The sequence below is a fragment of the Coturnix japonica genome, chromosome 1 (assembly GCF_054131305.1).
Source record: "Coturnix japonica strain WE chromosome 1, WE-NBRP24, whole genome shotgun sequence".
NCBI classification, from domain to species: Eukaryota; Metazoa; Chordata; class Aves; order Galliformes; family Phasianidae; genus Coturnix; species Coturnix japonica.
This window is the reverse complement of record NC_140663.1, coordinates 25,399,557-25,427,461: the sequence shown is the minus strand read 5'-3', so window position 1 is coordinate 25,427,461 and position 27,905 is coordinate 25,399,557. Positions and strand designations below refer to the sequence as shown.

The window sequence follows — 27,905 nt, the reverse complement described above, 5'->3', positions numbered from 1 at the left end:
TAAAAGAGCTGCAGTTACTTTGGGTAGCATTTAGGGTAACAGGTTATTAAGGCCTACATCTAGCTTTTCTCACCTGAGGCTACCTGGCATAAAAAGCTGTGTGTAGGGGGCTATTTATGTCCACCCAGGTCCCATTAGTTCAAACCACCCTATACAGGAGAAATCTGTAGGCTTGGTGTGTGTTTCTAAAGATTCTGAACTTTTCTGCTATCCCCAATAAACACCCTAAAAAAAGGAAAACACCTTTTATTTTTCCCCAGCTTTAAAGATATCTATGCCACAAATAGCGTTCTTAGTATTGATACCAGGAATTCTTCTGCCATTTGACTAGTTTTGTCATGATTTGTAAATCACGCTGCTTGATCCTCAATTGCTTAATTAAAACAAATTCCCCAGGACACTGCAGAATGCATCTGACAGGGAATGCAGCCTATTGAGTGCAGAGGAACATACAAGAATCAATCCTATACTGAACTGGTGTTGGGTGAGGACACCTGAATATAGGAAAGTACCTAGAAGTCCCTGAAAAACTCTCATCATCACACATTAAATTCTAAGTCTTGAGGGTTGGCATGCTGACAGAATAAGTATTTAAGCAAATTCATTTCCCTCAAAACAGATTATCAGTGTATTTCCAACACACTCATGTCCTGTGCACTAGAAACTGCTCACAGTATCAATAAAGAAGACCACATTTTTAATCTCATAATTAATTTTTCAAAGAATATGCTACAGAAAAATAGCGCACTACTACTTTTACAGCGATTTGCTCTGCAAAATGCTGTTTTCTTCAGTGTATTATTAAGGATCTATGAATTCATGTATATAGGCTGCAAGACAATCAAAGCTGAGTGGACAGCACTCACTGAATATTCACAACTTTCCTCTTTAATCAGAAAACAGTCATTATCAAACATATTTCCTTCCACCTGAGGAGAATATTCCAACATTCCAAAAAGAGGAGAAAGATCTGTTCATTCTGTGAGATGTAAATTGTGTTTTTGCAGTAGAAGCTTCCAGTATTTTCTGTATATAGTGTAGGCCTTCACTGAACTTATAAACCCTCTTGTGAAACAGTTATGTAAGTTGTTTTTCTCCCACTAAGAAAGTTGCTGAACAGAGTAAAAAGCCAATTTTTGGGGTGTTCTGACTTGGGTAGAATTGAGACAGGTACAAGATAAGGCAAGACTGCAAGGTGGAGGGAGAGTCCAGCACAGGACAGAACAAATCTCACAGAGATAGGAGGACGATAAAGTACAAAATATACCAAAAATAGCAGGCTGGTAACAGACCTTATATGGAAAAGTATCATAACAGCAGTGCTGGGAAACTGTGAGCCTGAGATGCTCGACCAATGAGTGAGGAACAGGAGAGCATTACCTGCGCTGGGTTTGGAGTATATAATGGAACGAGTTTCACTGACTGGTGTGCAGTTTCTTCCTTGCCAATAGACGGTGTGCAGCCATTACTGCAATAATTAATAAACTTTGCTGTATCACCAGGATCCTTGCCAAACCTGAAATATTTGACTTTGAGCATTTCTCACAATTCTAATAATACTATCTCAGGAAAAACAAAACAAAACTGAACTAAATGAAATGAAAGGACAGGGCATTTATTGAAGAAAAATTTAATAGAGTCAAAGTGTACAAAAGCTATCAATGAACACGAGACAGACAGAAGACTAAAGAGTAACGGTGGCTCCACTGGACAACGTGTAATACATGCCTCTTTACTCATTTGAAAGAGAATCAGGAAATTTTGTCTTTTTAAAGCAAGTGCTTTATAATTGTCCATTCTACGCAGTTATGATGACCATCCTAACGCTACTGTCCCAAATGCAAAACTTGCATGTCTCAGGGAAGGCTGCACCTGGAAAAGCTTGACTCACTTATACTGACTCACCTCATACACTTAAAACAAACAGGTTTTGTTTTTCTTTTAAAACTCACTTGCAAGTCATATTTTATGGGCAACTGTCTACCAGCTAAGATTGGCAGTGGTTGATGAAACATTTTAAAGAACATTTGTAGTTCACACAGTTTGCTTTAAATACTTAAAGTATCATGACTGAAACAAAAGTGAATGTGTACAAAAGGGCAAAGAGGCAAAAAAGATACTTAAGAAGAACCATTCAAAGCCTTTACTGTATCATAGTCACTTCAAGTGTTGTGAAGCAGTTTTCCACGATCTTGAGCTTTTCTTCAGAAAGCAGGTTTTCTTGCTTCAGTTGTTCAATAAGAGCTTCCAAGGACCTAAGTCTCCCCAAAGTTTTTACCTCCTGCATTTCAAGTAGAGTTATCTTAGAGTGGAGCTTTGAAATTTTCTGCCAGAGGTGCTCTCTGTCTATGTCTGGCTTACAGTATGAATGCTCGGTTTGTAATATTTCAATTCCATTATATGCATTCATATGCAGAGAATTATCTGTTTCCACTTCTTCTGTGTCAAGAAATTCTTGTTTAATAGGCAGGAAAGATCCATTTACTATTTCAGGCTCTTTTGGACTCTCCGCTGGTACGATGATAGCAATGACAGATTCCTCACCTCCATCAAATTGTTCAAAAGTTTGCGCAACTGTACTGACCAAAACTGCATTTTCAGTTGTTGGCTGCACTTCAACAGAACAGCCTACAACCTGAGAGTTCGGATTTTCAAGTGAATAGTCAGTAATTGAACCTAAAGTATTTTTCAGAGATGAATTTAAGTAGTCAGGGTCAGAAAATTGCAAGACTGTAGTCGTACAACTTACTGGAACTTCTACAGAAGCATGAACATCAGTAGCTTCCACATTCTGGACTGCTGCTGCCATTAAAACAGGTTCAGGTTGATGTATATGCTGCTGAGATGAATTATCAAGAATGATACTCTCTCCTTTGAAGTCTCCTCTGTTTTCAAGCTGTAGTTTCTGCACTTGTAAAGATTTACTCAACACAGCTGAGCAAATTACGTCTGCTTTTTTATCTGGGTTTTCTGCAGTTACAGAACTTTTCTTTGGTTCAAGTGGTACAGGTACTTTCTTGGACTGAACATTTTTAGTGCTTTCTTCCAGGTCCTCTCTTTTTATCTCTTGTGGGCTGTTCTGAGAAGAGCCTTTTTCCTGGAGAAGAAAAAAAACAAAGCAAACAAAAAAAAAAATCACACACACACAAAAAAAAATAAAAATCACACCATGGAAGTAGAAAAACACTCGAGACTGATTACCATTCTTTATTACAACTGAAACACTGTATTAAATACATGCATATTAAAGATCCACAGTAGAAAATTACTGCTTTACAGGTGCATCAAAGTTGTTTCGGCAACTATTTTTTAGTCAGGTAGTTTAATTCAAGGAGAACTTACCAACAGCAGAATAAAAAGAAAAACTCGCAGAACAGTAAACTATAATCACCATATGATTAGATTTAAGATCAGTATCCAAACAAGTTTTTTGATGTCAGTCACTGAAGCAAAAATATTATTCAGTGTATTTTTTCACAGGCCAGATGGAACAGCCTTTGTAGCATATCTTTAGTAGCCTACAAGTGTTTGAGAGGCTATTAACAGGAAAAAGAAACATGGAGTTTGAAAATAAAGCATTCTGAAGTCAGTGATTATGTACAGTTAGTTCATAGAAGGCTTTAAAAGAGCATTTGATTATAAGGAATAATTGAACAATAAATAGATATTTACAATATTCTCATAGGAAATTATTTTCTTCCTAAAGGAAATATTTCTTCAATGTCCAGTTATAAACAATGCTGAACCTGTGGTCAAAGCAGCTGTATGTCCTTTACACTATGGAATTATGTGCTAGTTTCGTGTCACTTTCAGTAACAAAATATTTTGATGGAGCGATGTTTATTTTTTAAATAAACTATGATTATATTAAAAACAATTAGAATATATTATTGCACAAACAGTATCATAAAAAAGATAGGAACACATTACCTCATCATCTGGGGAAGAGAAAATTGTTGGCACAGCTGTATGTTTCAAGTATCTTATACCCCATCTCACATCGAGGGAATCAGGGGTAAAATGATCACTGCACAAAAGCTGGTGTTTGCTTGGAGTCCACGCATCGCGTTTCATATTCCGCAACCATTTCTCAAGTCTCTCTTTATCGTGAAGTGGAAATCTTTATTAAAACAGATGGGAGGGGCAGCAAAAAACTGTTAGTTTTTGAAAATGTCTTTATGTTTAAAAAGAAAATAAAGAGTATTTTTCTGCTTCTTACAATGCTGTCCTTCCTTATTTGAATTCCTTTCAGGGAATTCAAGCGATTCCTTTCTATTTCATTTTAATCCAGATCCTCCCTCCACCAGAAAGTACTGTCACTTACATGTTAACCCACTATTCAACCAAATGCTTTCTAGTGGATATCAGCCCACGAGTCCAGCAGAATTTCTATTGATTTCTGCTGGTCAAGGACTTCAGACCTTCAGGCCAATGTGTTTAAAAGTCTCAATTCTCTAATGCTTGCTCAAAAAGCATTTCCCCTGATGTCAGGAAATACTGAATTCATTAAGAAAATGTATGGTCTCATCCTTACACCAATAATACCATTTGTAGAGCTTTGGTTTTTTTTTGAATCTTACTATACAAACAAAGCATCAAAACTTTTGTTATTATTATTTTTTTCCATTATTTAACAAAGAACCCCTTAGCATACATCATACTTACGACTGTTGAATCACTTAGAAACGCAAATAATATTTCCACTGCAGGATTTAACTTTTGTTAAAAACATAAATACACACCAACACAAAACACTTCTCCGTTTTGTTTCAAAACTTAAGCTTTCTCAGTGTTCAGTACCCAATGTTGCATAATCCATAACTAGCTTTGCAACCATCTTGAAACCTTTGCAACCTACTTGAAAATGAAGGCAACTCGGTGTTACTGAAAGACACATATATAAAAAACTGATTTTGAAAGTATATGCCAAATTATGAAAGTATATTCCCCAAATTATGTGGGAAAGAGAATTAAATTATAACAAAGTGAGCAAAGATGTGTAGTTTACTCAATGAATAACAATATGCAAAAGCTAAAGAGAAACTAAATGCTTGTTATGATGCATGAAAAGCCAACTTATTATGGTAATGGCAATACAAACATCCAGACCACTATGAGCTCTTGCACCAACCCCACAGCCATGGGCAGCATTGCCAGTCACTAGATCAGGTTGTCCAGCGTCCCACCCAGCCTGGCCTTGTACACCTCCAGGGATGGGGTATTCACAACCTCTCCAGGCAACCTGCTCCAGCACCTCACCATCCTTAGAGTGAAAAATTTCCCCCTTACATCTAAACAAAATGAGTCCTCTTCTAATTTAAAGCCATTCCTCCTTGTACTTCCACTGCCCACTGGTGTAAAAAGTTGATTCTCTTCTGTTTATAAACTCCCTTCAAATATTGGAAGACCACAACAAGGTCTACCCAGATCCTTCTCTTCTCCAGGCTGAACAAGCCCAGCTCCCTCAGTCTGACTTTGAAGGAGACGTGCTACAGCCCTGTGATGTACAGCCCTCCCCCTGTTCTTTTGATGCAGCCCAGGATTCAGTTGGCCTGCTGAGCTGCCAGTGCACACTGCTGGCACTGATAAGTGTTTCATCTAACATGATCCCTAGGTCTTTCTCAGCAGATCTGTCATGAACAATAATAACTGTAACCAAAATCTATGCTTTTGAGTAAATGATATCATAAGTGACAAATGCATTGGGTCATCAAACCTAACCTGATCATAACTGTAGGAAGTAAAGAGAATCAGATACTGGCAGTATGAAGGACAACATTCACATATTAACTTGCTCCTGCTCTCAGTGCTCCCTTACCCCATCATCAGAATCTGTTCTCTGGTATGAATGAGCCTCAGCTCATTATCTGTTTCCAGTCCTCTTCTGCAGGACTGTGTTACCCATAACACAGCGCAATTCAATGGCTGCAGAAAACAGCTGTGTTTTTGGAATCATCTTTATACTGGTGGCATATGTTTGAATACAAACATGTCCCAGAACTCAAACTTGTTTTGATCATCCACGTGACATTCACATTTGCCAAAGCAATGTAATTTCTTTCCACTCACTTTCATGATCATTCTATGTTGATTACATATACTGCTGAATCATGCACTATATACATTCAAGTTTATGTAGTTTCCTTAAATTGAAACTAAAGCCCTTTTCAAAGCTGTAATAGGTAATAGGTAATAGTCTTGTGCGGGTTGGAAGGGACCTTAGAGATCATTGAGTCCAACCCCCGGGATTCGAGCCTCTGTGTAGCAGAGCGGCACTTCTACCACTTGCGCCACAAGTCTGTCTTCCTGTGGGTATTCCTTCCCTACATGGCCTTCCTCATTCTGGAATAGCAATCACTGCAACAAACTTACAGGTCAGAATCACAGAAACCTTAGAGTTGGAAGGGACTTTTAAAGGTTATCCACTCCAGTTTCCCTGCAATGAGCAGAGACGTGCACAGTTAGATCAGGTTGCCCAGGGCCTGATCCTGCCTTGCCTTGAAAGTCTTCAGGGATGGGGCATCCTCCACATTTCTGGGCAACCTGTTACAGTGCCTCACTACTTTCACTGTAAAAGACTTTTTCCTTATGTCTAATCTAAATCTACCTTCCTTAAGCTTGAAACCTTAAACTTGAAGCTCTATCACAACATACCCTGAGTTAGTTTAAAGTTCACAGTATCAGAGTCTCGTGTAGGTTGGAAGGGACCACAGAGATCATCGAGTCCAACCCCTGGGATTCGAGCCTCCTGTGTAGCAGAGCGGCACTTGAACATACATCAACAGTGTGCTCAGGTTGCTTCATCCTAGAGAAGAGCAGACTGAAGGGAGGCCTCACAACAGCCTACAGCTTCCTCAGGAGGAGAGCAGAGGGGCAGGTACTGATCTGTGCTCTCTGTGGCAGTATCAGGGCCCAATGGAGCGGCATTGTGCTGCACCAGAGGAGGGTCAGTTTGGGGATCAGGAAGATTCTTCACCAAAGGGCGGTGGGCACGGAACCCACAGCTCCGGCCCCGCTCGGTTTCTCGCTCTCCCGAGGGCCCAACCTCGCCCAGAGCCACCATCCGGGGGCGGCTCTGCGATCCCGGTCCCCCTCCTCGCTCACTCACGGGTAGAAGCTGAGCTTGCGCTGGTCCCTGGCGCTCTGCCCGCCGCGGTTCTTGCAGCAGGACGCAGCACAATACCGCGGCATGGCGGCTCAACCCAACCCGGCCCGGAACCATCCGCGCGGCGGCAGCGGGGGGCAGCGGGGGGCGGCGGTCACGGGGACAACGGGCACCGCGTACACACGGGATGCCCCGCCCGGTCAGAGCCCCGCGTCATGTGGGACCGGACAGCCAATGGCGGAGCGCTTCGTGTAGGAACGGCCGGCGGGGTGCGGAGCTGCGCACTGAGTGTGCGCTGGAGGCTGCTGGGCGGGAGTGGAGCGGGACGCGGCGGGGCAGCGGGCTCAGTGCGGGCGGTGCGGGGCTGAGGTGAGCTGGGGTGAGAGCGGGGGGCTGATGCGGGACGGTTGGGAAGGGGCGAAGATGGTGCTGAGGATGTGTGCCCCCGTGGCGCAGTGGTAGGAATGCCGCGTTGCAACACCGGAGGCCGTGGGTTCGAATCCCCCGTGGCGCAAGTGCCGCTCTGCTACACAGGGGCTCGAATCCCGGGGGGTTGGACTCGATGATCTCTAAGGTCTCTTTCAACCCGCACGAGACGATGATACTATGATGGAGGGGGATAAAGCGGGTGGTGGGCGAGGAGGGACTGGAGTGGGTTATGAAGCGTTGAGGGGCAGCACGGGGTGGCCTGGGGTCGCTGTGCCTCCTGCTGTAGGTTTGTTGGCTGCCGCTCCACACTAGGCCCGCCCGCTGTAACCTGCCCCCTCAGCTCCAGGGTCTGGCTGCCAGAGGGAAGAGACAGGGAGAAGCCGAGTCCCGTGGGTTGGAGGGGGGCTGTGCGGGCCGGGCTGACTCATCGCGTTACCAGTGGGAAACTTGGGGAACTTTCTTGCCGGTAAACAAATAGCTTGCGAAGATCAAAATCGCACTGCACGTAACAGTGGTGATGAGTGGGGTTTGTGAGTGGGTGAGACTTTACGAATGTAAGCGTTTAACTGAGGTCTTCACTTATTACTTGAAAAGAGGGATGGGATAAGTATTGGCATTGGGAGGTGGAAGGGGCTGCTCTGGTTCCTATGTTTGACAAGCAGAGTGTGCCGTACCTGGATGAAACCCTCACTGTTGGTAAACTGATAACCAACTGAGCACTATTGCCCCTGCAGTTCTTCTTGTAGACACTAGTGTGATTTCTATACCGAGCTTAATAGCAGTCGTGATCTGTAGTTACTCATCTAATAGTGTTAAGTGCTTAATCTGTGCTTGTAAAATCTGCTTAGTTGCTAGACGAACACAAATAAAATGTGGCTCCTAACAGCATTCTCCAACAGTAGGTTTGACGGGCTCTTCTGTTGAATAAGCTTGATACCGAGCAGCATGCAGAGCTTATTTGAGAGTTCATAAGTAATCACCAGAGAAAGCCTAGAAAGTGAAACTTTTCCCTTTGCTTGGGAAGCTGAGTAAGTATTTAAAGAGGTTTCGTTATGAAAGCAGCTGTGAAAATAGTTGGGGTTGCTGGGTGTGGGAAGTCAAACCTGGCCTTCGGTTTTGTCTTAATTGGCAGTAGCACCACTGAGATGCTGACTGCGTGTCAAACAGCTGTTCTCTGGGGAAGAAAATATCCAATATCTTTGATTAATTCTAAATATATTATCTAAATACATCTTTTTAAATGCAAAGAAATATCTCACTTCTTGGTTGACTTTACAAATTAATGGGGAAAAAGAAGAAAGCACTTAAGAATTTAAGTAGAATTAGGAGCAATGGAGCATTAAATGACATTGTCAAAATCCTAAAGTAAAACTGTAGTGAAAGAGAAGCGGAAGTATAATTTTTATAAATAATAATATTAATGGAGAGGTTTGTGAACAGCAGAAAACTAGTGAATGACTTGGTGTTTTCAGACTGAGTAACATGGGTTTGTCCTTAGTGAGGGAGGTAAACAATTCTTCAGCTCCATTTAGTGTTTAATAGTAGAAACTGGGAGATTAGTCACAGGAGAATAGAGCAGAACGTCTTTGTTTCCTCATACCACAGAATCACAGAATTATCAAGGTTGGAAAAGACCTAGAAGATCATCTAGTCCAACCATCACCAATACTTCCTGGCTAAATCATATTCCTCAACACCACATCCAAACGTTTCTTGAACACTCCCATGGTCGGTGACGCCACCACATCCCTGGGCAGTGCATTCCAATGCCTGACTACCCTTTTCAAGACGTAATACTTCCTAATGTCCAGCCTGAATCTCCCCTGCTGCAGCTTGGAACTATTGCCACTAATTCTGTCACTAATGACACGAGAGAAGAGGCCAACCCCCAGCTCACTACAGCCTCCCTTCAGGAAGTTATAGAGAGCAATAAGGTCTCCCCTGAGCCTCCTCTTCTCCAGGCTGAACAATCCCAGCTCCCTATACCGGTGTTGTGCGTACAAAATTGGTCTCTGGCACGTTAAGGAGACAAAAATCTGTATGTGCAAAGCAGAAGGAAAGCACAGAAGGTGGGGAAGGATGTGTGTGTGTGTGTTTCAGTCTTGGTGTCCAGGTGGGAAAGTTTCAGATGAGTGAACTGGTGGGAAAGAATGTGTGGAAAAATACAGAAAGCATCTTGCACTGAAAATCTGTCTGGTGTCATGCAAGAAGAATATGGCAGAGAACTGTCCATTTGGTGTCTGCATATACTGATCAAAATACAGTTTGTTTCAAGTGCTTCTCCATAACATTTGATACCACACAGGCTGCTAGCCAAATAAATGCTTAAGAGGGCATGGGTACGTTAATCCTGTGTGAGCTTTTTGCTCTGACCTTGCTACATTCATTTTAGCTTCTTGACCTGTCTCTTAGAAATGTTACGGTTTTTTTTGACTTTTTTTTTTTTTGTGCCTGTATATGAATTTTGTTTAGAGGGTTTGGTCTTCCTGTTTAAAGGCTCAGTTGTCTCATTTAGCTGATACACATTGTTAAGAAACTTTGAAGAACAACTGTTCGGTTTGTGTACCAGCTAAAGTATGCTACTTTCATGTCATTCAGGCCCTGGAACGCGTTCAGAGGAGGGCTACAAAGCTGATGAGGGGTCTGGAGCACAAGCCTTATGAGGAGAGGCTGAGGGAGCTGGGATTGTTCAGCCTGAAGAAGAGGAGGCTCAGGGGAGACCTTATTGCTCTCTATAACTTCCTGAAGGGAGGTTGTAGTGAGGTGGGGGTTGGCCTCTTCTCTCGTGTCATTAGTGACAGAACTAGAGGCAATAGTTCCAAGCTGCAGCAGAGGAGATTCAGGCTGGACATTAGGAAGTATTATGTCTTGAAAAGGGTAGTCAGGCATTGGAATGCACTGCCCAGGGATGTGGTGGCGTCACCGACCATGGAGGTGTCCAAAAAACATTTGGATGTTGTGTTGGGGGATATGATTTAACTGGGAAGTATTGGTGATGGTTGGACTGGATGATCTTCTAGGTCTTTTCCAACCTTGATAATACTGTGATTCTGTGCTCTGACTGTAAGATTAGCTTATTAAACTTTCAGGAAACAGCACCATATTTTGCCTTGTGTAGAGAACTCCTTTTTTTTGAGTTCAGTTAATGCATTGAGAATCAGGTATGTAAACCTATTATGTGCAGTGATAGTTATCAGATAAATTCCTTTATATCAGAGGTTTGGTTGGTGTTTTTATTTCAAGCACAGTCTAATTTGGGAGCAAAGTAAGTTCTCCTGTAAGTAGTGGAGGAAGTTTCCTACGTGTCTGAACTCTGTACTCTAGATGAGTGTTCTGCTTTTATCATGTTCAGCTTAGGCCAGTTAAATGACCTGAAGCTGAGCATGAGTGTCTAACAGTCTAGTTTTCCTGTATCTCAAAGTTGACTTTTAGTCCTGTTGTGTTTTCAGGTTCTTATTGTTGCTCAACCTCATCAGTGAATCAGTCTGCCAGTATAGTCAGTATATTTTGAAAATTGCACTGTAATTTAAAGCTGCTGTGTTTATGATCCTAAAACTCAGGATTTATTTTACAGTTAGTCCAGGTATGGCAGCATAAACTGTAGCAGTGAATCACAGAATTGTAGGGGTTGGAAGGGACCTCTAGAGATCATCGAGTCCAACCCCCCTGCCAAAGCAGGCTCCCTACACCACGTCACACAGGTAGGCGTCCAGGCAGGTCTTGAATATCTCCAAAGAAGGAGACTCCACCACCTCCCTGGGCAGCCTGTTCCAGTGATCCCTCACCCTCACCGTAAAGAAGTTCTTCCGCACATTTGTGCGGAACTTCCTATGCTGTACTTTCATCCCATTACCCCTAGTCCTGTCCCCACGCACTAAGGGCACTGTAAATTTGCTGTAAATACATGTCTTACTATTTCAGCATAAACTTCTCTTTAAGTTGCTGTGGAACATGAAATAACATGTTCAAGTATGTTTATTTTCTCTTTCTAGAAACCACAGAAATGGCAACTACGCATTCTGTCTTCACGTTTGCTCTCTGCATTTTGATGATAACTGAGCTAATACTGGCTACAGAGAGCTATTATGATATCTTAGGAGTTCCGAAAAATGCGTCTGACCGCCAGATCAAGAAGGCATTTCACAAACTGGCGATGAAATACCACCCGGATAAAAATAAGAGTCCTGGTGCAGAAGCAAAATTTAGAGAAATTGCTGAAGGTAACGTATACTAAGTTTAATCTTAAAATAATTGGACACATGGCTTGTATATTGACTTTATGTGGGCAGATAGTGATAGGACAGAGAGAGAGTGATTTTAAACTGAAAGAGGGGAGATCTAAGTTAAATGGTATGGCATTTTTTTTTGTTTGTTTGTTGTCTTGTTTTTTACTGAGAGGGTGATGAGGCACTGGAAGAGGTTGCCCAGAAAAGCTGTGGATGCTCCATCCCTGGAGGTGTTCCAGGCCTGGTTGGATGGGGCCCTGGGCAGCCTTATCTGGTGGGTAGCAGCCCTGCTCATGGCAGAGGGTTGGAACTGGGTGATCCTGGAGGTCCCTTCCAACATAAGCCATTCTGTTATTCTAGTCTATAATTATATCTGTGAAGAAATACATTAACTTAATATGCTGTTTTTACTGTATAAGATAGGAAAAATGTGTGTATTTTTACTTCTACTTTTGTGGTGACACATGTCGTGTCAGTATCTGACTTGTTCCTGTTTTTGCATGTAGGCAGACCTCTTATGCAGCATTTCTACCTATTGCACTTTTAGGCTAAAGTCTCTTCTCACAGAAATATGTGGGAGTAGGACAACTTTAGCCCTAGGAGTTTACTTCAGTTACTGTAGCTTTGATCTGCCTGATAAGACCTGGCTCAGGATTACTGGGGCTTCTGGGAGACATAATGGAAACCCTCCAGTACCTATAGGGACATTGGTTTTAAGAAGAAACAAACAAAGAATCCTTCAGAAAGGCTCTTTGGTTGCTCATGGTGGGAATACAAGAGATGTCAGGCCCAAGAGTTTCATTGTGGCTATAAGGCAAAACTTTACTAGGGGATGGACAACAATTGGAACAGGTTGCCTAGACAGTTGCACATGTTCAGGAATGAGAGAATAAAGCTCTGAGGCACCAGGCTGATCTCATTACTGACTTAATTGAGCAGAGCAGTAAACTAAACGTCACTTCCAACCTGAACCTTTCATGAGTGTTATGTGATTCAAATATCACATATCACAGAATTGTAGGGGTTGGAAGGGACCTCTGGAGATCATCGAGTCCAACCCCCCTGCCAAAGCAGGCTCCCTACACCACGTCACACAGGAAGGCATCCAGGCGGGTCTTGAATATCTCCAGAGAAGGAGACTCCACCACCTCCCTGGGCAGCCTGTTCCAGTGCTCCGTCACCCTCACCGTAAAGAAGTTCTTGCTCACATTCGTGCGGAACTTCCTATGCTGTAGTTTTATCCCATTACCCCTAGTCCTGTCCCCACGCACTACTGAAAAGAGAATATTTTCCACATATGGTGGAAGTGAATAACCAAGAAGATGACAAGGTTTGCTGAAGAATAAGGTGTTCTCACTTATGATCCCCATAGGCTTTTGTCACATTCATCCACCTTGTGTATTTCTCTAAACTCGGAGCTTTATCTTCTTATCTACTGAACAGTTACTTTGAAAGAAAAAATAATAATGTAGTCATTATTACGTAGTCAAAAGAAAGGGTGGTCTTTTTAGAAACTGTAACTATTAGCCACACTAAAGGAGGAAGTGGGAGTTCTAAGTATGTGTTGAGCTACATAGGAAAATTGGGAAGCCACTGACAGGTAAGAAAATGGTAGTGTTCCAAATACGTATTCTAATTACAAGCAGTATTTTATATGTCAGTTTCTGCCTTGAAAAACTGCAGCTGTAGTTTTGGACCAAGGAACAGGTAGAAAACGAATTCCTTTTTGGTTATACCCAATCAAATAATTTAGGTTTATTGTTGAACTTCTGAAATATTGGGAGTTTGGAAAAATAGCTAATTCGTTTCCTTTGTTGTTGTTGGTTTTTTTTCTGCCCTTAGTGTTTAGCTTATCACTTAATTCTAACTCCAGCATAGCCACAGTTTACTGTCTGCCAGCACATAGCTTTGCAAACACAGCATTGTTTCTGTGATAAGAATGCAGCAGGCATTTTACTTGTTTAGGGAGAGCTTCTAACACATCCTCTTACCTCCAGTCATGCATTTCCACATCTTGCTGATGTTTTCTTTCGAATATATGCAGTAATCTTTATTGCTGGCTGAACAGTGTTATGTGGATTAAACATTCTGAGGCTGTGATCTGCCTTCAGAGTATAACTATTATTATTGTAAGTAAATAGCTGTAATTAATTTCAAACAGCTGATTTTGGATTGTAGGAAGTTAAATATTAATCTTGATTGGACTTCAGCGTTCAATTAAAGTCTAGCTTAGAGTATATCTCATTGCAGGAGTGGGGGAAGGCTGCTGTGTTTGTTTGGTTCTAGTCTTTATGTGCATGCAATTAACATTTTCAAACTTTATTTTCTTTTAAATTGGAAATAGCATATGAAACATTATCGGATGAGAATAAACGAAGAGAATATGATCAGTTTGGCCGTCATGGAGGACAAGGAAATAATGGAAGCCCATTTCATCAGTCATCATTTAACTTCAACTTTGACGATCTGTTCAAAGACTACGACCTCTTCAGTCAGTACTCACGGTCGAAAAAGCACTTTGAAAATCACTTCCGAAGTCATCGGGAAGCTCACAATCGGCAAAGACGTTCTTTCCAGGAGTTCTCCTTTGGAGGTGGACTGTTTGATGATGTATTTGAAAATATGGAAAAGATGTTTTCTTTTAGTGACTTTGAAAATGCACACAGACATGCAGTGCGAACTGATAACAGGTTCCATGGATCCAGCAAGCACTGCAGGACTGTCACTCAGAGACGAGGAAACATGGTTACTACATACACAGACTGTTCTGGGCAATAATGTTTCCGTTCTTTTCATCTCCTTTTCAACACCTCCATAATTCTCCTTGGTTATGTGCTAATATGGAAAGAAATCTTTGAACTGTGTGTTCTTAAAAACACTTAACTGCTATAAAGAAATTATAGATGGAACTAATTATCAGAATAGAAACAACATGCAATTAAGAGCTACATGCTTCAGTAACTACTTAAAAGAGGAGAGGAATAATCTTGCAACAGAAGAAATTTTGTATTTCAATTTAGTAAGCACTCAGTAAATTCATCATATGATATATATTTTTTAATTTTAGAAATATAATATAATTCTTGTATGCCAATTCAGGAATGTTTGAGTTACTGGTGCATGGATTTCCAGCAGTGGTGATACTTTATTCTGAAGTGCTGCTTTTTTTTTATTATGTCTTTCCAGATTTTCACTAGTAGTTTTTACTGAATATGGACTTAGTTCACAAGTTCAAAAATTTGCACAAAATAGCAGCAGAAATAACTCTGTGTCTTCGTTATATTGTCCAGCATTGCAAATCTGTTAGAAACAAAGCATGTATGTTCCAACTTGAAAACAAACAAAAAAGGAAATATGTTAAGATCGTTCATCAACTAGGAGAGTGATGTAGCTTGAGGTTGTGAATAACCCTTCACTTGCTTAAGGGCTATTGATGTATGCAAGTTTGTGTATGCACATAGTGTGTTTCTTACTCCACCCCTCCAAAACACAAATATCTCTTAACAAGATTCAGAAGAGCGTATTGAATACAGTCTTGCTTTATGCTTGTCATATTATCTTGTGTGCACTGTAGTTGCCATAGTTCCATTTGTTGAACTTAAGTTCTCCTTTGTGCTTTGGCAAACTTAAACAAATAAGCTTACTTTCAGATTCCTAGTGTTTCTGGAGCAGTCTAAATAAGAAATAGGTTGTGTTTGGACATATTTATTACCTGTCTGTCAGCAGAGATTTTTCAGCTTTGCAATTTGAAAGGTAAACTCTTTGCATAAAGGAATAGCAAAACTGGAGGTTACAATTCCCATATTCACCTAATACTTTGTAGTGCTGGTGTCTGATAACAAACAGGGCTAAGGGGTAACAATTTCAGCACTGTGGGCATCTGTAACCAGTGCAAACTCTTCTAAAACAAAACAAAAACTCTTAGTATATATAAACTGAAGTCAACCCAAAAGTTCTTCAGTAAGGTTATCACACACACACTGTTTAAAATTATGAGGGGAATTTACCTTTCAAATGGATTGCACGAGCAAAATAAGCTTTTTTGAACAGCAGTGTTATAAATAGGCTTGGAATTCTTAAGATCCTTATCAGAAAGGTTTAACTATTTGCTTCTTGATCTGATACTGAAAGCTGACTGTTTGCTGAGTAACGTTAACCTTTCCCGTAAGGGTGTGTATTATCACTTGTTCTGTTTTCATTCACTAAATACTTGGAATGGATTATTGCATTATATTAAGTGCTTTTCCATATTTTTCTTTATTTATTAATGGACTAATACCTCATACGTGGTCTTTATAAAAAAGCCAGTAATTCGTGCAACGTTGTTGGAATGTGCAATATTATAGTAGGAAAAATGCTGGGGTGTGTGTGAATGTCTGTTATTTCCACTCTTTTTTCTGTGCAAATAGATGTTTTAGTTTTTTCTGTGTAATTATTATGATTGAACTGAAAATTGTAATTCATGTAGATTTCTGCAGCTATTTTAACAGACTCCATCAGTTTTACGCATGAGTCAGTTTATCTGGTTCATACTGTATGGACATCCAAGTGAACAAATTACTAACTTACAGATCTGAATTACTTTTTCATAGATACCTGCGTTTTTGTTTGTTACTTTTTGTCAGACAAATAAAAGGCGCACAATTTCTTAATTATGTGTGTCATAGGCAAACCAGTAAATACATCCTGTAATTCCTAGAGCTTCTAAAAGTGACCTTTTTTGCTTGCTTTGTTCATCAAAGGTAACATCCAAAGGGGAACTTCTCAGTTAGGACAGAAGCTCCCAGCGTTTATCTATCGGAACAGCTTTCTGCAGTGGATATGTTTTAGGTAGACTCAAACTCAAAAGAGATTCAGGCAGGCTTTCCTCAGGCAGCAGTCTTCAGTTTGTTGCTATCAGAATGCAAGCTTGCGAAACACGTTGTGCATCTCACTTACTTGGAGCTCTTGCACATTCTTTTCCTATTTATAGTGTTTGCTTCATGGGAGGCTTGTTAACGGAAGTCCTCGTTTAACCTTCAGAAGTTTGAAGTGATTGAGTCTTGTCATCTTTGATATCTTGTGAAAAGACCCAGCTAAAGCTGTTCTTTGAACGTAAGAGTGAAAAGTACAAATCACAATCCTTAAGGAAGCATTTATACATATGTAACTGAATTGTTGAGTTCTTTACAGACAACTAGTGTTTTGTTCACTTTTTTTCCCATTACTTTTGAAACACAGTATCTAGTGGAGATAAAAAGTACTGTAAACTTGATTAGGGTGCCATTACATTAAATGTGTGAAAACTGCTCGTGTGAGAAAGCCTTTTTTTTTTCCTCCCCCCCTCCCCTTCCTCTTACAGTAGATTGAAGCCAGATTAAAGTGCGTTGTGTGGAGCATGTGTTTTATAGAACATCTTGACTGCTACATTTTCACTAAGGAGCTGATGGGATGGCAGGGAAAAGGAACAGGAATTGAAAATGGACATAATTCTCTGGTCTCTTTTTTTCTGAGAGCTGTTTGGAGCTAGTTGATATTTAGGGATTATATCTGTAAACTAAGCACACAAAAGAACCTGTGCAAGAGAATCCTTTCTTCATTTGGGATGCCATAGGTATATCAGTTGAAAGCCTCTGCCTTGAACTGAGAACTTTCCCTGCAGTCTGTGCTGTCTACTCAGCTGAGCTGTGTGAGATTATTATGACGGGCATGGATTGTTGCTGAAAAGCATAAATTCTGAAGGAGTTGTGAGGATGCTGTCATGATGATTCAGAAGCCATCTGCGTAACTGCTTGAAAGTTCTTGTTTTCTGGGCCTAACCTGTTGAAAGTGGAGTTGAAAGTTTCAGAAATCAGTGCGTCTCGTTTGGCCATAGCTTGTTTAAATCTGGCTTTCCTGGGATACAATCAAGTCTTCCATCTTGATATAAAACCACATTGTTAGGACTGAATGTATTTTAAGACAAAGAAAGATTTGCATTATGTTTTTATGCTGTGTGGTGGTTGATTGTGTTTAGCTCACATTGAGAGTGTTTCTACCTGGGATTTGAAGCAAAAGCCTTGAGTAGAATATCTTTACTGTTCCATGTGTGGAGCTCATTTCAGAAGAAATGCTGTTCAGAGCTCCATATTACTTTGTTGGCCAACATGGCTGAGCCTGACTGGCCTGCACTTACGTAGTGATTCTTACATTATGCTGTTAGCTTATGTAGTATGGGTGCCTGTGTAGGTTTTTTGGTTTAGAGACCAAATGGAGGCCCAGTATTCCTTATAGTGGCTACTTAATTTTGATGTCAACTAACAGCCACTTCTGGTGTGTCTGCATCAGTTCTAAATTGAGGCTGTAATTCATTCTTGGTTCTGGTTTGGTTTAAATAAGTGTTCTCAAGTGTTAATTTCTAAAGCATTGGCAGAGTAGAAAGCAACTTTTTGTGTGGTGTTGCCTTTAAAACACTGGCTTTTGGTTCAGCAACTTTGAAGTAAAGGTTACAAACAAATACATTTTACTGCTCTTATAGTTTCTACCATAGTTGCACACCAGAGGATGCTGTTGACGGGCTCAGATCATTAGGGATGTGTAGTCACATCCTAACTAACATTTGGAACCCTAACTGAAGGTTGTGGACCATCTTTTCCAAGCAGTGTTTCTCAGATAGTCCACCAGAGAACAACTGCACATGCAGGATCAACCTACCTACCTATTCATTGGTTTTTAAGGGAGGGGGAGGTGGATCTGCTGACAGTCTGAGTTGTGACTCTGTGTTGGCAAAAACCATTGCACTTCTCAAAGGTGTGATGAGACAGTGAGGAAACCAGTAAAACGGTGCTTTCTGAGTTGCATGTCGAGGACCGCTGTCAACAGCGCATTTCACAGGTGTGGTATTTTTGGGACTATTGCCCTAAGTCCTCAGCTGAGGAATTGTGGATAGCGTTACTTCTGAAAGCCAGAAGCACAAGCAGAGACAGTTGCAGGCTGAATGCAGAGGAACTGGAAGAAATATTTGTGATGATTGTTCTGGTGTTATTGTTCACCCAGCTTTTTATGGATCACTGCACTCACTTGCATGAGGATGCCAACCTTTACCCTGGTACTTCTCCAGGAAGCAGTCAGGCTGAAAATGCATGTTTCTGTTTCAGTTACTGGTCATGACCAGCAATAGATACAAGAAAAACATGAATAAGGACTTTCCTTTCTCCATACATGGCTGTCTGACCAGTGTGTGTGTGTGATGCCTCCTGTTGCACTTGCATACGCTTTTGAACTGGTTCAAGGAGACTAATGTTCAGTGAGGGATGGGGGGGATTGTTTTGGACCCAGGGGAAGACTGACAGCTGTGTAAGACCCTAGTGACGTGCACTGGTGAGGCAGCTGATCCTCCAAAATTTGAGTCTCCTACAATGCGCAGTGGAATAATGTTTAAATAATTTTTATTGTGTAGGGGACAGCATATGGAGGAGAGTCGTCTTGTGATCTCAGGGATACTCTGAATATATTGCAGAGCATAGACGAGCTGCAGGATGTTACTCTCAGCCTTATCTTGAGTATGGAGGTATTTTCAGCCCAGAACATCTCCTATTCAGGGAGGGGTAGTTCAGTCTTCACCATGAAATGCAGAACATTGTGCATTCTGCATCAGCTCACCCAGAGAATGTAATGGCATTGCTGTTTTCTGAAGCTGTAGTTTTCAGTTTCACTTCAAGAGGGACCTGGGCAGGCTGGAGAAATGGGCCCATGTGAACCTAACGAGATTCAACAAGGCCAAGTGTAGGGTGCTAAACTTGGGCTGGGTGATCCCAGTATTTATTCAAACTGGAGAAAGATCTTGAGAACAACCCTGCAGAGAAGGACTTGGGGGTCCTGGTAGACAAGAAGCTGGACATGAGCCAGCAGTGTGCGCTTGCAGCCCAGAAGGCCAACTGTGTGCTAGGCTGCATTAAAAAAGAGGTGGCCAGCAGGAAGAGGGAGGTGATTGTCCCCCTCTACTCAGCTCTTGTGAGGCCCTTTCTGCAGTACTGCATCCAGGCCTGGGACCCCCAGTACAGGAGGGACGTGGAGCTCTTGGAGTGGGTCCAGAGGAGGGCCACAAAGATGATGACAGGGCTGGAGCACCTCTCCTGTGAGGAAAGGATGAGGGAGCCGGGCTTTAGCTTAGAGAAGTGAAAGCTCTGGGAAGACCTCATTGTGTCCTTCCAGTACTTGAAGGGAGCATACAAAAAAGGGGGAGAATGGCTGTTTATGAGGGTGGATGGTGATAGGACAAGGGGGAATGGTTTTAAACTGAGACAGGGAAGGTTTAGGTCAGATATTAGGAGGAAGTTTTTCACACAGAGGGTGGTGACGCACTGGGACAGGTTGCCCAAGGAGGTTGTGGATGCCCCATCCCTGGAGGCATTCAAGGACAGGCTGGATGTGGCTCTTGGTATCCTGGTCTGGTGGTTGGTGACTCTGCACATAGCAGGGAGGTGGGAGTTAGATGATCTTAGAATGGCCTAGGTTGAAAAGGATACAATTTTAGGCATTACTAGTTAGCAAAATTTTGTCTATCTCTATAAGTAGAGAAAATACATTTTAGATAGTTACTTGTTGATAATACTGCTATAATCTGTTCTACATCTCCCTCTGGCACAGAAGTGAATATGCTAAATGGGAAATAAGAAAGATGAAGTGAGCCTTGTCTGAAGGGTCCCGCTTGGCTTCACACCATTTTGATTCAACACCTGGCACACATGAGTGTTTTTTTACCTTTAAATATGCAGGTAATGATTTGAAGAAGTCCACAGGGGAGGAGTAACATACGTTCTTCTTCTGTCATGCAACAATAGGCACTTCAGCAAACTCAATTAAATTATAAAGTGGATCCAAAATGCTTGTCCTGGGGCAGTATTCTCCTTACTCCACCTGGCTGGTGAACAAGAACCCATTGTAATGCCATGGTGTTAATGCTGAGCATACAGATTTTCAGCAGACAGGGAAGATTATCTACCCCTAAATTTCTTGATGAATCCAAATGCCTTTGATTCAGTCATTCTGCTCTAGTATGTACATTTGAAGTAATTTTAAAATGAAGTGGGCCTTTGGCCTGCTAGGCAGCTAACACAGATACCTGGGGGCTGATGGTTCTGCCACCTCTTGGTAGCTCAGATTTGGAGACAAAAGGGGAGGCAGTGTGGAGAGAGGAGTGCCAGCTGTGTTGTCAGGATCAGTCCAGTGAGCTGATGTTAGTACTTGTGTATAAAGAAATAAAACTATTGTCTGTGCAGGTGGAGCATATACAGAACTTGCTTCAGCTAGGAACTGAATGCATAGCTTGTGGTTTGTTGGTAGAAATGTTATAAATCCAAGCAACACATTCTTTCTTCCTCATATAACCCCTCCCCACACAATTTTCTTTTCCTTTCAATGTCTTGGGCTTTGCTCCAGTTCTACTTCTTTTCTTATTTGACAATTGCTGTAGTTAGTGTGTTTCTATTTGCATTTTAGTCTGTACATATGAAAAATATATTGCAATCCTAAGAAATTTTGTGAAGTGGTACAACCCATTTCAGCACAACCTGATTTCCTCCTCTGTCTTTCCCCGTATCCTGCTGAGTTAGTAAAGTAAAACAGCGTGAGGTTTTATATTGGTTTTCTGCTTTTATTCTGCCTGTGATAGGACAAATGATACCCAATCTTGCAGGAAGCTGGACAGGTGCTGACAGATGATCTCTCACATGAAATCTACTGGTTTAAATTTAACCTATCCACATAGTAAATAAATAAATAAGTGACCTGACAGAACAAATTTACATTAAATCAACAGTTTGCACAATAACCTTAAAGTAAATAAAAACAACAAGAAAACATGTCAGTGAGTGTAGACTAACTTGAGAAGGGTAACTTTCCTCTTATAAATCCCTTTTGCATTGAGGGAATCAGAAGTTTTACCCACTTGATAAATGAACAGGATTCTGTATGAGATAATGGAAGGAAGTGACTGTGACACTCAGACCTCTGCAGATACTTCTGTGCTATTTAAAAACAATGATTAATTTCAACTCATGGACACCTAAGGAAAGCGACATATGGCACATCGTTAAGTTATCCCTGTCATCTGAAGTTTAACTATTTCTAAGTGCTGTCTTGTGCCTGCTCAGTTTCAAGTCATGGAGATTAGCTTACATGTCCTTTGCTGGCAATGCAAGTTGTTGCCATGAGTTATCCCTGCTTAGACACACAGCCACTTATTAGATGCTCATAATTCAGTCATGCATTTGAGCCCTGACCTGAGTAACCTATGGTTATGTAAATAATCTGAGACGGAGCTGCAAGGAGAGACAAGGTTTCTTGGCTCCTGACATTGTCTCCTTATCATGAGTTAATTCTGGCTCTACTCAGTGTTTGCTTCAATCAGGTGCTGTCTGAATCAGAGCTAAATTAACAGGCTGCATCAGATAATGACTTTTGGCTGCATTACAAAACATGTCCTGTGTGTGCAGTGTTTCTGTTGAAACATCTTTCTTCTGTTGCGACAAAGGCGAATGTGGTGGTTTCAGGCTGATGAGCAGATAGCTCTGCCACATTGTTCTCACTGTCCCACTGTTAAAAAAAACTGAGAGAAAACATGATGTGGAAAAAAAGGGCTCGTGTTGAGATAAGCACAGGGAGATCACTCAACAATTACTGTGGTGGGCAAAAGTGACTCAGCATAGGAAGATTAATGTAATTTATTGCCCTATTACTAACAGGCTAGAGCAGTGAGAACTAAAAGACAACTACAACCAATATCCCCAACCATGCTCACAGACGTGATTATTTTTACATCTTTAGATTTACTGCTAATTCAATTAGTCTGTGTTTTGAAAATGGTTTGAGTGGGAAAGCTGCAAATGTAACAGTACTATACTGCTGAAAAAGGGTAGGCCCTTCCATAAAGAACGGCAAAGTGTGAAGAATGGGCAATTTGTCACGGAACATCACAGGTACCCAGTGAGCAGTCTTGATGTGCCAAGGAGAGCGCATCTGAAAGAGGGAATATGACTGCATCATTGTGTTTACATGCTGTAGAAATTGTGTGGATACACATTATTTATGCCTGTAGGTATCATTTCCAGTATGTGTCTGACTGTCACTTCACACTGACTTAAATACTATGAAATAACAGCTGTCACACCTCATGAGAACCACAGTCTATTCTAACAATCCCATAAAATTTGTTTACTCGCGATCCGTGAAGGCTGAGGGCAACAGAGATACTACATCTCACAGCAGTACTTCTCCGTGAAATAAGCAACAAGCCATTCTTTAGTTTATTTTTTTTTGTAAGCCAAGCAGTATATTTCAAGGCAAATAAATAAAAATAGATTCAGAAAATGCATTATTTACCCATCGCATTCTAGAAGGCTTGCTTTCTATGAATAGACCATTTACTGTCCCCAAAGCAGTGTCTAGGAGACTATTCTGCCTTGGAAACCTTCTTTCTTCAGAAGTCCATTGACATACCAGTCCTTATGTGGAGATGTTTCTTCTTGCTGGAAACATTTTAAGAAACAATTGTAAGACATAAAAAACAAACACTTCAAAATTCTGATTGCAATGAAAATGTAAAAAAACCAAAGCAAAACAAAACAAAAAACCCAGCTGTAATAGGGATTTCTTCACAGCTATTTGTTTTATAAGTAGATCAGCAATATTAGTAAATATTTTAACTATGAAAAATTAACCTCTTGTGAATAGAGCAATGTCCCAGGGAATAAAAGCTGTCATAATTTTTTGGTTAATCTATAGAGCTCTGTGAAGCAGTAGTATACAGAAACCACTAGTAATATTTTGAAAGAGTAAAGAGCAAAATTTACCATTTGAGGCACATGTAATTGTAGATAAATTTTACAAAAACTTTTCTTTTTTTTTTTTCACCCCGAGAGGATTCTTGTTGATGCTTGATGAATGTTTATGAGGACCCAACAGTGGATGTGAGTACAGTGAGGTGGTGGGTGCTGCGTTTCAGCAGTGGTGATGGTGACAGTGGGTTACCTGTGCTGGTGCAGGTGCTGACAAGCATGGAATGGAGGCTCTTGTTCATGACTGGTGAAAATGCAGAGCTAATTGTGGTGGCTGTGTTGAAAAATACTGTTTTGTAGCTGAGAATTTTCTCTACCAAACAATGTTATTGTGCACTTTGTATTGGTGATTTTTTCCATGGAAATAATTAGGAGGCATTACTTTCAGAGCAACCTATGTGTACAAAGACAATTTCTCTTCACTTGGTGCGGCTCAGGAAAGCTAAAATGTTGGACGCCCATGAGTTGCAAGGACCATCCAGTTTCAATAAAATGAAATTTAGCAGCTCTTCATGGAAGTGATAGTAGACATGCAGAACTTGCAAGAAAAGATAAACAGCATGGAGAGAATACGAGACAAATTCAAGGTGAAAATGGGAAAATCTTGGAAGAAATTTCTGTCAGGAATTAATAAATAGATAAACCTCTTCAAGTTCAGGAATTCCCTGAACAGACAATGTTTGGAGCTGCTGGAGCAGAAGAGAAAAACAAAAAATGCCCTTACCTTGTGCTAAAATTTCTAGGCATTTCCATATTGGAATGATTGTAGACAGAATACTACACTTGGAAGACCTAGGTTTTAGCTAGTACAACCATTCTGATCTTCTAAGTCTTTAAAGCCTATACTATGATGAATTTCATTAATGGTACTTTTGCTTTCTGTAAAGAACTTTCGATTTTTTAGCATGACTTCTAGTAAGAATAGAGTTGCAGATGCATTTGTGCTCAGTTTGATAAGATGTTCTTTATGCAGATACAATAGTCTCTAATAGCCATTTCTTACAGCCTCCTTGAGTGAATTTAGATTTCATTTCTGCCTTCTGTCACTCCTAATACTTTCAGTACTGCAGTTTTTCAGGGCAAATCGTGACTCTGCACACTTAACATTATTTTTCATTAGAATGAATAACTTCAGTTTAGTTTTCTTTTTCACTCATATTCATCATCTTTTATGATTTGGATTTCTAGGCCTGCTCTTCTGAGGGATAGACTATACAATAAATGGCTTCCATAAATAGTACAGTCTGAATTATACAGGCTTAAGATTGTCATATCTACAGGAATAGTATAAGAAATTTAGTCTTATTTACATTCCTCATCTTTTTTTACAGTTGGCTGTGGAACTGTGGGGGAATGCTATAGAAAATCAGGAACAGGTATGTATTGTGTCAAATTGACACCCAGACCTGGCTTGTGGAGCTGAAAGTGCTGGATAAGGGATCTTTCAACCTCAGGGAACAAGCCTGAGATGAGTCCCTGCTCAAGGTGAGATCACCATACAGTTCTCCACTGTGCCCTATGGGCTGTGGTGGCTACAAATATTTATAGTGAGAAGTTATTGACTTGTAGTCAAACTTCTTCCTTTTACTGTCTCACAATACAGGCTGTTACCCTGACCCTTTCTTATTAGTAGTTTCTTAACGACACTGGCTCTGAATAGGAATTCATATCCTTGGACAAGCAGCTTAGTTCCTGACAAGGTGTGACTATACAATTTTACAATGTTTGTGTCCAATTTAGCCTGCCTATCAGCAATGTCTGAGCCAGAATGCTGCTAGCATGAAAAAGCAAGAGGTATACAACCATCACACATGGCTGTCAGGTCTTCTAGTTACTATGTAGAGCTGAATTCTGAGACTATAGCTCTGGAATGCAGAACCGATATGTGCAGGTATAGCCATGTGTAACTGACATATGGGGAGTGCTTTTCAGATGGCTCTGTGGTCCTTGCATTCCCCCCTCCCTGCCCCAAATAAATCTGAGTATGTCCAGTTTTGCTTTTTGTTCTGAGAGAAAAAAAGATCGATGGTGAACTGAGTTCCCAAGAAAGAGATACATCCTAATCTGGGAATGCTGGAATAGAGGAGGAGAAATCCCAGCTACTATAATGTAATAGTGATACATCAGAAAAATTTCAAATGAGTGATTATTATTATTTTTTTCCTCAAGTACCAGTTTCTTGTCACAGGCTGTAATTGTAAGAATTTAGTTGGCTAGGCATAGGAGGGAAGTCAGTTTATCAGCTCCTACAGCTAATGATATACTGGAAGGGCTCAGAATTAGCACAGAACAGCACAGTGATAGTAGCGCAGATATGGAAGGTAGGGAACAAGGTAACAAGGTTTGCTTTAGTACTACAGCCAGCTGTGAGGAGAGGGGAGGGACTCTTCGGAAGCTCGTTCAGGGTTACTGTTGCCTGCTGTTCATTGTCTTTTTAAGTCAGTCGTTAATGCAGTGAATGACTTATAAGAGAGTTTGGGCAGTTCAGAGCCTTTTCTCAAAGGCATTGTAAATTGGCCAGTTACTTCTGTGTAAAGTACGGAGAACTCTCAGGTCACTGTAGGCTGATGGGGACAAATTTGTAAGTTCCTGGGAGCAAGTTTGGGAGCTGGTAAATCAGCTGAATATCAGTCAGCCTCTGTCTCATCTGCAGGAGTGTATAGTGTACGTTTATTTAAAATAAATATATCTGAAATAATAATAAAAAAAGGAAGGTTGCTTACTTCTTCGTTTTTCTGTATACTTATACATTCCCTGACAGAGGTAGATTTCCTTGTATGTAAATTCGTAGGTTTCTTTAGTACTTCAACAACTAAAAGAGAAATATTCTTGGTACTCTGGCACTAAGCCAAAGTGCTTAATGAATGCTTCAGACTAGACTAGGAACATATTTTTGCACGTAACTTTATGTGCTCTTAGTGTCTTGCCAGCCCTGTTCAATGCAGTAGGGCCATTTGAATGAATGAGGTTGTTTGCTAAGGTTATAAATTGGGATCAAGGAGGTGGTCCAAACAATCCTGAACTTTCTGGCTAGACTCATTTCAAAACTTTCTGGAATCAAGTGTACTGCCTGGCAGCTGATGGAAATAGCAGCTGAGCATTCAGTGGCAAGCTCTTTTGTCAAATATCTCAGGCTCAGCTGGGGTGCTGACTGTCAACTTCAGAGCTACAATACCTTCAAAAGAGAAGAGACCGTGCATGAATTTAAAATGCTGAAATTTAATGTTGGATAAATTGATTTATCCCCAATCTCTTTCTTCAGCTACGCACATACACCAAAGGTAGTATGTATCTGTATAGTCTTCAGTAGCATCCTCAGAATACAAAGACCTCCACCCTGAGCTGTGCCAGCACTGCTGTGCGGGTTACCCAAGGTGATGGGTTACAAATGGAGTTGCACTGTCTCTTTGCTCTTGGTCTCTGGAGATTAACCAGACCTTGGCATACTTCAAAGCAATTAGGGAAAACAAAACAAAACAAAAAGCAGGTCAGTGTAACGTTGCTGAGAGTCTGGCACAGGCTGTATATTGTCTGAATTAACCTTTCACACTGTATTTTGATAAAGATCCTGTTGCCTTTTGCAGACAGCATCATTTTTTCTCTTCTCTGTGAGGAGAATCTGGGACCAAATGTTTGCTGAGGCTGTGCCAAAAATGAAGAGAAGAGAAAACAAGAATGTATTCCTGGAGGGCAAGGTAAGAGTCAAGCTGAGGCGTCTTGGCTCTGAAAGACAAAGCACAAGCTGCAGTAGTGAGGAGTAAACCTGGCTTTCCTTTAGGTACTGACAGCCGATTCCGCCTGTGTTTTGTTCTTTTCTATCCATGGCAGCTAAAATCAACATGGCATAAGAAAGGCAATGAAGCTGGAGCTTAACTAATTACTGTGTCTCTGTTGGTGAAGCTGTGTTAGCTTGTCTAACCCAACCCACTCCATAATGGAGTTCTGCCTTTGAAAAATGTGAACTGACAGAAGCACTCATCTCCACCATTAGCCAAGAGGAGGTTATTGATGTAGCTGTATGAAACTGGAGGAGGAACAAGAAAGAGAGGTGGGTGAGTCCTTCCTTTCTTGTCTCCAGACAATGCTATGTTGTCAGAAGAGCATCAGCTTTCAAATGGGATTTTGAGAACAGAACACAAATAAGAATTAAAACACACAGCTTTTAGTGCGGACGTTTTATATAACAACAAAGACCACATTTTTTTAAATAGAATGAATTTTTAGGTCTCATATATGATGTTTCAGTGTAGTTATCCAGTTAATTGTTGCATATTTTAAGATGAGCACTTAATGTATTTCTTGCTTAAAAATAAGTCTGAAAAACTGATATTCCAGGAAAGCTGCATTTTT

The 27,905-nt window shown here is 40.9% G+C and overlaps 2 protein-coding genes and 1 long non-coding RNA gene across 10 annotated transcripts; 2 read left to right on the top strand and 1 right to left on the bottom strand.

Moving 5' to 3' along the window:
- Window positions 1–1,614: 1,614 nt before the first annotated feature.
- On the bottom strand, window positions 1,615–7,315 carry THAP5 (THAP domain containing 5). 3 transcript variants are annotated; one of them, XM_015854181.3, is made up of 3 exons: window positions 6,655–7,315; window positions 3,931–4,120; window positions 1,615–3,097 (listed from the first exon to the last, which is right to left on the bottom strand). In XM_015854181.3, the coding sequence occupies exons 2-3, from the start codon at window positions 4,072–4,074 to the stop codon at window positions 2,144–2,146; spliced, it is 1,098 nt and encodes a 365-aa protein (XP_015709667.2). In that variant the 5' UTR covers window positions 4,075–4,120; window positions 6,655–7,315; the 3' UTR covers window positions 1,615–2,143. The 3 variants fall into 3 exon arrangements, with proteins under 3 accessions (XP_015709667.2, XP_085389906.1, XP_015709662.2); XM_085533780.1 differs by having other exon boundaries at window positions 7,046–7,315; XM_015854176.2 differs by having other exon boundaries at window positions 7,109–7,315.
- Window positions 7,316–7,391: 76 nt separating this feature from the next.
- DNAJB9 (DnaJ heat shock protein family (Hsp40) member B9) lies at window positions 7,392–17,048 on the top strand. 6 transcript variants are annotated; one of them, XM_085534129.1, is made up of 5 exons: window positions 7,392–7,474; window positions 8,434–8,562; window positions 11,109–11,235; window positions 11,527–11,754; window positions 14,105–17,048. In XM_085534129.1, the coding sequence occupies exons 4-5, from the start codon at window positions 11,538–11,540 to the stop codon at window positions 14,536–14,538; spliced, it is 651 nt and encodes a 216-aa protein (XP_085390255.1). In that variant the 5' UTR covers window positions 7,392–7,474; window positions 8,434–8,562; window positions 11,109–11,235; window positions 11,527–11,537; the 3' UTR covers window positions 14,539–17,048. The 6 variants fall into 6 exon arrangements, with proteins under 6 accessions (XP_085390255.1, XP_085390202.1, XP_085390121.1 ...); XM_085534076.1 differs by having other exon boundaries at window positions 10,984–11,235; XM_085533995.1 differs by lacking the exon at window positions 11,109–11,235 and having other exon boundaries at window positions 8,437–8,562.
- Window positions 17,049–24,753: 7,705 nt separating this feature from the next.
- On the top strand, window positions 24,754–27,599 carry LOC146762332 (uncharacterized). Its single transcript, XR_014941228.1, has 3 exons — window positions 24,754–25,040; window positions 27,140–27,250; window positions 27,384–27,599. It is a non-coding gene; the product is annotated as an uncharacterized LOC146762332 (long non-coding RNA).
- Window positions 27,600–27,905: the final 306 nt, after the last annotated feature.